The sequence below is a fragment of the Myxocyprinus asiaticus genome, chromosome 1 (genome assembly GCF_019703515.2).
Source record: "Myxocyprinus asiaticus isolate MX2 ecotype Aquarium Trade chromosome 1, UBuf_Myxa_2, whole genome shotgun sequence".
NCBI lineage: Eukaryota > Metazoa > Chordata > Actinopteri > Cypriniformes > Catostomidae > Myxocyprinus > Myxocyprinus asiaticus.
This window is the reverse complement of record NC_059344.1, coordinates 37,335,898-37,344,517: the sequence shown is the minus strand read 5'-3', so window position 1 is coordinate 37,344,517 and position 8,620 is coordinate 37,335,898. Positions and strand designations below refer to the sequence as shown.

The 8,620-nt window shown below is 36.7% G+C and overlaps 1 protein-coding gene and 1 long non-coding RNA gene across 2 annotated transcripts; one reads left to right on the top strand and one right to left on the bottom strand.

The window, feature by feature from the left end:
• Positions 1-353: 353 nt before the first annotated feature.
• Positions 354-7,087, bottom strand: LOC127445928 (uncharacterized). Its single transcript, XR_007898073.1, has 3 exons — positions 6,104-7,087; positions 5,829-5,859; positions 354-489 (listed from the first exon to the last, which is right to left on the bottom strand). It is a non-coding gene; the product is annotated as an uncharacterized LOC127445928 (long non-coding RNA).
• Positions 421-3,610, top strand: LOC127445915 (CD59 glycoprotein-like). The gene is made up of 4 exons (XM_051706400.1): positions 421-483; positions 2,414-2,494; positions 2,618-2,719; positions 2,823-3,610. The coding sequence occupies exons 2-4, from the start codon at positions 2,440-2,442 to the stop codon at positions 3,014-3,016; spliced, it is 351 nt and encodes a 116-aa protein (XP_051562360.1). The 5' UTR covers positions 421-483; positions 2,414-2,439; the 3' UTR covers positions 3,017-3,610.
• Positions 7,088-8,620: the final 1,533 nt, after the last annotated feature.

Here is an 8,620-nt window from a genome sequence, read left to right as displayed (position 1 = left end):
AAATGACATTGGAATTAGAGAGCTACAGGAATCTCAATTGTGCGCTATTACCATTATAATATTGAATGGGACAATTTCAGGCAGATCATTTACAGTGAATTACTGTGAACGAAAAGTATCTGCTGATAGTAACTAAGTAGTTCACTTCTGTCAATCATTAATCGTTAACATTCCAAACTCATAATGTCATGTAGGCACAGTGATTGGGATATATATTATTAATCATTTTTATATGAATCCTCAAAGCAAAAACATTGGGAAAGAGATTCTATTCAGTTTCATATAATAAGATTAACACATAAGAAATAAATATTTTAGGATTTTCGGTATGTTGAATTATTTAAAACACAATCAAAGGGTCATAAAAGATGTATTGAAGAGCATTGGGGGCGTGTTTAGGAGAGAGCAAGTGGCCTCAATGAGCTCTTCATTTTTCAGACTGGTGTGGATGCCCCTGCGGTTGGATTCCTTCTTCACATCAGGGTAAGACTACAGAGAAATAACAGGAAAATAATGCCATACAAATGAGTACAGAAAATATTTATTAATACATGAAGAAACAAAAAAAAAATTTTGCTTAAGGACATGCTTTGCTTGTGTGCTGGGATGATTTAGACCCCTTCCCCCCCAAAAGACAGACTTTTTTTTTTAGATAGTTGAGAAAATTGGGATTACTTTCAAGTACATTTTAATTTAACTCTAAAAGGACAATTAATTTAAATTGATAGTTTAATAAAGGGGAAATGGGGGCAAGTTGTCACAGGAGCAAGTGAGGCAAAAGTCCAATTGCATAAATGTTTGTTTCCTTTTGCAGCAGTTTATCTTCTCAAACTTCTATTCAAAACTGAACCAAAAAGCTGAACCGAAATTAGGAACTGTTTCGTGAATGTTATCCAAATGAATTTTTTTAAATGTAAATTTCTTTTTTTTTTTTTTTTTGTATGTTAATTATTAATTCCTGAATTGTTTTGTTTCATTGGTATTTTACTGATATAATTTTACCAAAAATATTATGCATAAATAAATTTAAATTGTTAAATTTACATGCATATTGACAACTTGCCCCATACAGTGTGCCAAAACTTAATTGAACTGTATCTTTTTTTCAGGTCAATAACAGTGGAATTGTTCGTTAGCTTTTTTAAATTATCACTGCCCAAGATTTGTGTGAATCAGCTGAGCAGTTCATTTAAAATCACCATCAACTTTGGTGTGTTACTCAGTCAAACTGTCTAGTTTGATCATTGTTGGAGAGGGTGGTGATGGCACCAAGCAAAGTTGTATGGAATAAAACAGTATTCAAAGCAGTGACAAAAGTGCTTTTGTCCATATATAAAAATGTTTCTTACTTAAACTGAAAGCATTTCCTTTTCATACCAGACTTTTATTTCAATAACTGCAAACATGTCTTTTATATATATATATATATATGGGATTGCTTTATGTTAGTTTTCCTTATATTGTTTTACTTCAGCAATTACAGATTTTGTGCCAAGCTACAAAGTTGTTTCAAGATGTGCAGTGAAGTAATTGTATTATTATTATTTATTTATTTATTTTCATTTTTAGAAGCATAAAGGCTGTTTAAATTCTGGATAGAAGTTAACAAAAATCCTTCATTGGACTGAACAAACTAAGGCATTTTTTATTCCAAACTCAAACCATCAGTGGAGGGAAATATAAAATGTTGCTCCCTAGCAGTTATCCAAACTTTGGGAGGGTGTGGTAGCTTCTTTAATACATAGTATTGTTGCAGCTTCCCTCTTTTTGCCAGTGCTCTTAGAACCTTCGAAGAAATTTGGCTCTCACAAGTTTTTCAATGAGACCAACCAACTTCACTGTATTTTCTGCCTTTGGATGCACAACTTATCATCACTATTAACTGAGCCACTGGCACAGCTTACCCCAATGCATCTGACGCACTTTACCCCACAGCTGACATTTTAGGAAAATTATTTAATTTAATAATTTAAAAATGTAACATAACATAATATGATACATATAGACCTGTAAAAATTGGCTTTGACATTAAACCCCTTTTACCCATGTAGAAAATGTACATTGATATGCAAAAATAAATAAATAAATAAATAAATCATTTAACATAATACACTTCTCACTTTTGTCAGTCAGCGCTTAATCATATACAGCTGCATATTACCCGTTTCAATATATGGCCATGTGACAAAAATTGTGCAGTTTCCTAAAATAAAGGTGGTGAGACACCAACTCCATAAATCTGCATCAAGTCGGGGCGGTAGCAGTTTAATTTCCATATGATCTAATGCATTCTGAATTTGAGGGTTTGGGACCAAGTTCATCTTCATGACATTTTTTGGATGAACCATGGCAGTGATTTTCAAACAAATACCAGTTGTACTCTCTCTCTAAGTTTCCTCTCTCTCTTGGTCAGGATTAGACTGGTAAACTAAGGTCATTATGAAAGCTTCTGTTGGAGTGTGTGTGGTGTTTGGTCTGGCTCTGCTGGGGCTTGGTATGTATTCATTTCTATTAATTGCCGCTGACACTGTTTTGTGTGCAGCAGTTTTATTTTTGACCCCCTTTGCATTATTGTTCTGGTGAACATTTCTCTTTCTGTGTCTCTGTCTCTCTCTAGGCTCTGCCATTAAATGTTACAGTTGTAACGACTACACGGCCACATGTTCTAAAATTCGAGACTGCTACTATGATGATGCCTGTGTGTCAGTCTATGAGAGAGGTGCCCCAGCTCACTCACACTTAAAAAAGTGGCTTTCTGTTATCTGAAAAATTGTCTAATTGACCCATCCCAAACAAGTCTCTCTTCCATCCCTCTCTTTTAGGTGGCGATACATACAGGCAGTGTATAAAATTCTCAGATTGTAATTACAACATAGTCGCCCAGAAATTTCCCCAAATTTCCAAGTTCAAGTTCACCTGCTGCACCTCTGACCTGTGTAACGCAGCCTCAGTGGTCAGCCACTCTGTGTTGGGAATACTGCTCTCACTAGCACTCTTCTGGTGGTGTGTGCTCTAATTTCTATAAAGCTCACAAAGTGCTTCTACTTTGTTTCTTATAATGCTGGTATGATGTATTGAGAATGCAGATATTCTCTCACTTGAGTAAATGGTCAAAGAAGCATTCACAGCTTAAATCTCAACTGACATATAAAATCTTAAAAAGGCTTATAAACCTTTTATTTATTTTTTTAAATTTTTTTTGCACAACACTGGAAGGGAAACTGTCTGATTGTAATTGTGTTACAATAATGCTTTCAATATGTATATTGATTTTTTTTTTTTTTTCAAGGCTAATCCTTGGTGTTACACAGAACATTGGAAAAGCTGAATGGGGTCATTTTGGTTTTGAGGATTCTGGTGTTTAGTTGTTTAAAGGGTTGATGTGTCATACCACTGAACTTTTCAAAATGCCCTTTATACCTGCTATTCCTCTGCCCTGTTTCTGAATGTCTTTTTTAAAACTTAAAATATTGCGAACAACATTGCGTGCAATACAGTATGTAGACATGTAGTCTTTCCAGTGTACTGATCAGCTTCTTGTTACCACTAAAACCAGCAAAACTTACTGAACCATTGTGATCAATAAAAGGAACATGCTGTTTCATGCAAATTTAGTTTGAGAATTCTGTTATTTCTATGATTATTATTCCTGTTGCATTACATGATTTTTATTGTGAGATATTGAAGATTAGCTGTCAACAGACATGAGGTTTTCAAAGGCCTTTATTACCCCCAATCCTAAATATGTAGTATGCCATGGAAAGTACAAAAAATATATTGTTACAAATGCCACAGCTGCCTATGTCTGGAATTATTACAGTCTATTAAAAATCTGAATAGACAACTGAGTAAATTCTCAAATAACTCATGGATGTGCCCGGTAATATATTACATATTATAATTTAAAACAATTAAAAAAATTGTCATAAAAACTAATAACCCAGTCCCAGAAGCTATATTTTTCCTGTAAATAAAATGACAGTTTATGTAACATCTAAGAAGGAAGTTGTGCTTTTATTCCTTAAAAGCTGACACCATCTGAACCCAAGTAGTGGTAATTTCCAGTTATAATTCTTTATTCTTTTTTGCAGGCCATTGTTATTTTATGACATATTAGTAAAGGTGTTCCCCATTTAAATGGCTGAAACCACTGACAAGAGGCTCGTTTATTAAGGTATTTTTGGAGCAAATCAACTGAGGCCTGTGACAGTGGAATTTGTAGTTGTAGAGATTAGCCACACACGTGTACCAGTAAATTTTAAGTCACAGAGAAAAATGTTTTAAGAGTTGCAAACTTGTAGATTATTTTTTCTCTCCCACAATCACAACACAACAGTTACACCTTCTCAAATTCTTCATTGCAGGTGCACAAATCCTATTATATAACTACAACTGCTTGAATCTGCTGCTACGAGTCTCAAACACTGTTTTTCGCTCGCAAATGACAAGTTTCACGCACTCTTCCTTTTGCACCACATATCTGTGTAAAATATGCAGCAAAAGTGATTTGTGCATCTGTAGCGGCAGCGGCCTCTAGCGGCCCCAGTAATTATTACTCCCATAGGGAAGCAGCCCCGAAATTGGAAGCTGCAGTGAGTCACAGAGCGGGTTAGTTACCATTTTATAAAGCCTATAGGCGATTTAAAGCATGTTTTTCGTCCAACGTCACTGCAAATATGTGTTCCATATAATATAAAATCAATATTTACATAGTCTAAGAATAGTAAGTTATCTCACTCCCATGTGCCCTGCAGTGTCCCACTAAATCACATCTGCTGACCTACAACAGAGACTTAATCACTTGGAAACAGGTGCTTCCAGCCCCCTTAGGGGGCTTTCACACTGGGCACGTTTGCTGCGGTCCGATTCCGAGTGCGATTGTTCCCGGTGCCCCCCGCAGCGTTGGTCTGGTTTCACACTCACTTGATTCTATCGAACCCCGATCCATTTGCGTTCATCTTACGTCATCACAAACACGCATGGAGAACACAACGCGACTCATCATACTTTTTTATTTTTTATTTTGGTGCCATTATGCACAGCAGAGTGAACGACAGCTGCGTATATGTGCGCTTCATGGTGTATCTCATCAGAGGTCCAGGGGAAAGCAGCTTGCTGCTGCTCGCAAATGGCGTTTTTTGAGAAGACAGCTGATTGCAAGGAATTCATTTGCATCTTTGTTTACACTGCACGCTAACTCACTCTCGTGTCCAAGGTGAAGTTATCGCCACTGTCATCTCCTATTATACCCTGTATTTATTAGTTGAAACTAATGATGTCGTCATCGGCTAAAACGCATGCGCAGGTTACTTTACTTCCTGAAGGAGTGCATAGCCGAGTCCGAGTTGCTTTCACATTCACGTGAATCGCGCTACAGTTCCATCGCAACCGAACTCAGACCACCTCCTACAGGTAGTCTCGGGTTCGGTACCGCGGTGCGCTCCCCGGTCTATATGACAGCTTTCACATTACCAATTTTTCATGCAAACCGTTCTCTGTTTCGAACTAAACTGCCCGTGTGAAAGCCCCCTTAGTTTACTTGGTTAGTTTCGCTCAATTCCTGGATACCTATGGGATCAAGATTATGTTATTTATAGCTTCCAATTTAGGGACTGCTTCCCTGTGGGAGTAATAATTTCTGGGCAAATTGCCTACTGTAGTGCAAACTCTGACATCCCTTTACTTTACTATGGTATTCCTATAAAAATTACCATCCACCAAAAAGAAACAAAACAAAACAAACAAAAAGAAAAAAAAAAAAAAACATGGTACCCATGGTTTTCTGACCATGGTAAATTCTCATAAGGGTGCATACTTATGATACTCACCTGCGAAGACCAACCCTGTTCTGTCATTTTTCTAGAAGGTAAAGCAGAAGAGAATATAAGGAATAAATCATTTAATATGAGGGTACATTTAATATGAGATGACTGAATGGCAAACTTAACAGTGCAGGTAGTCTAGCGTTAGCTTACCTTTCGTGAAACAAGAAAGGATTACTTAACTAAGAAACACTGATTACCAACCGTAGCTGACCAGCGTGTATATTTAAACTATAAACAAATGTATAATGGTGAGTGATTTCAGAAAAAGAAAAACATACCTTTATTGGTATGACTAGCTCTTCTGATTGGCCAAAATCCCCTGATCTCTGAACAGTGCCCGCTGCTGCCTCTACAGATGCACAAATCTCTTTTGCAAGATGGCGACCGGTGAGGAGGTTGTTTTGAGAAGCTGAGGATAAAAGTTTGTTTCTTCAACTTTGCAACTCGCCGATGTGTAACCCAATAAGCTTCCATGGCGGAAAAACGGAAAGAGAGGGAAAGTAAAGCCAAAGAAAAAACGCCTAACAAAGATGAAAAGCAAAGATGATGAAGTACACATTTGCGGCACTGACATTTAAGCATTGCACTCATATTAGGTGCATAACACTTCATTTGCTACATTACCGGATTCGACCCCCAGCACTCCTGATCCGAAGAAAGGTAAACATGAACCTTCCCTGTCTGAAATTCAAGAAAACATCGTACAATGCGTAAATGAGAGAGTCAACGGATTAGAGGAACTCTTAAGGGCAAATACGGTGAGCATTTAACGACAGAATTCCTCTTCAGTGAAGTAAAAGACGTCAAAGAAGACATGAAAAATGTAAAGAAGGAGATGAAAATAAATCATGAGGTCAGCGGTGCACATGGTAAGAAAATGTCGGAGATTGAAGCTCAACGAGGTAGAACGTTACAAAAGAAGATGGAATCTGAGAATGTATGGACTGGTGTAACAGGCAGGCGAAGACATAAAGGCACGAGTGGTGGATATTTGTTGTGCAGTTCTTACAGAACTTACCAGCAAACTTCAACAAGATGTAGATATCGTACACCGGCTTGGAAGAAAACTTGAAGGAAATGCCGTGAAAGCGAGAACTGTCATCATCCAGTTTGTGTCCAGATCCTCACGTGATATGCTTTGGAAAGCTGCGAAAACGAGTACCTATCTGAAGACAAAGGAGATACGATTTGGAGAGGATTTAACAACTATGGACAAAGCCATACGTAAACAACTGTGGCCAAAAGTGGAGGCTGCTCGGCAGGTAGGAAAGAAGGCTTACTTCGTTGGCGTACGAGCCTTCGTTGATGGAAAAGAGATATATGCCTAAATACTGAATACGATTGTGTGCAAATACAGTATCTTGAATAAGAAATGCATGTGGTCACAACTTTAGTGGACTATGTGTCTTTAACAAGTACAGTCATTACGTGGAATGGACTACGTTGAGGACAGAAATGCTCTATATATATATTATTGAAATATATCCAAAAATGTTCATATGTTGTACATCAGAGTTCTTATAGATCTTAAGTATTATTAAGGTCAGTCTGGGTTGTAGTTACATTATTGAGGTGATGGGAACATATTTTGTTTCACTTTTGATAAGGTATTGTTAACACAGCACATTGATATCTTTGTCAGATGATCTGCTGAAAAGGAAAGCAGTATTTTTATTTTGCAAGAAATTTAAATGTGACTTTTATTATATTCAAGAAACACATGCTTCTTTGTCAGATTATAATTTTTGGAAGAGTCAATGGGGGGATGATTTATGGATGTCATATGGGAATAATCGATCAGACGGTGTTGCAGTTTTAAAAGGTACATTTAAGGGGAAAATAATTCAAACTAAATTGCATGACTCAGGTCGATGGGTGATATTGGTAAAAGAAAAGAATGCTGAAATTTTTATTTTGGGAAATGTCTATGCAACAAACTTTACCACGCAAAATAAAGCTTTTTTTTTTTACATTTCGAAGATCAGATTAAAACAATAATAGAAAAGTTTAGCAATGCAAAATTAGTAATTTGAGGAGATTTTAATACAGTATGGGATTCTGAAAAGGATTGTTTTCCTCCTCGTCCAAATGTCAGGTCTGTTCTTCCAGAATTGAATAATTTATGTTCTACTTTTGACTTAATTGATATATGGAGACATAAGTATCCAGATAAAATTCAATTTACATGGTGTAAAAGAAACCTTACTCACAGCAGTCACGTATAGATTATTGGTTAATTAATTTTCTTTCTTTATCACACATTATACATTTGCACATACACAGTGAAATTCTTCTTTTTTCACATATCCCAGCTAGGCTGGGGTCAGAGTGCAGGGTCAGCCACAATACAGCACCCTTGGAACAGATAGGGTCAAGGGCCTTGCTCAAGGGCCCAACAGTGGCATCTTGTCAGTGCTGGGGCTTGAACCCCCAACCTTCTGATCAGTAACCCAGAGCCTTAACCACTGAGCTACCACTGCTCAACGTGTGTTTACCCAACATTTTTGGATTGATATTGAATATTTAATTTCAAGGTATTTAGTGAATTTTGTTAAAGAGGTCTCTATAGAGCCTTCTGTTCTTACAGATCACAAAGGCATTTTTCTCTCACTAGATACAACAAAATCCAGTGATGTAAAAACAAATTACGTACTGGAAAATGAACCAAAACATATTGAAAGATGAGCAGTTCAGAGAGGATGTTAAAAATATTATTATAGATTGTTGGAATGAGGCACATTCAACAAATATTTTCGGTTTAAATTGGAAATTAATGAAATATAAAATAAGAGCTT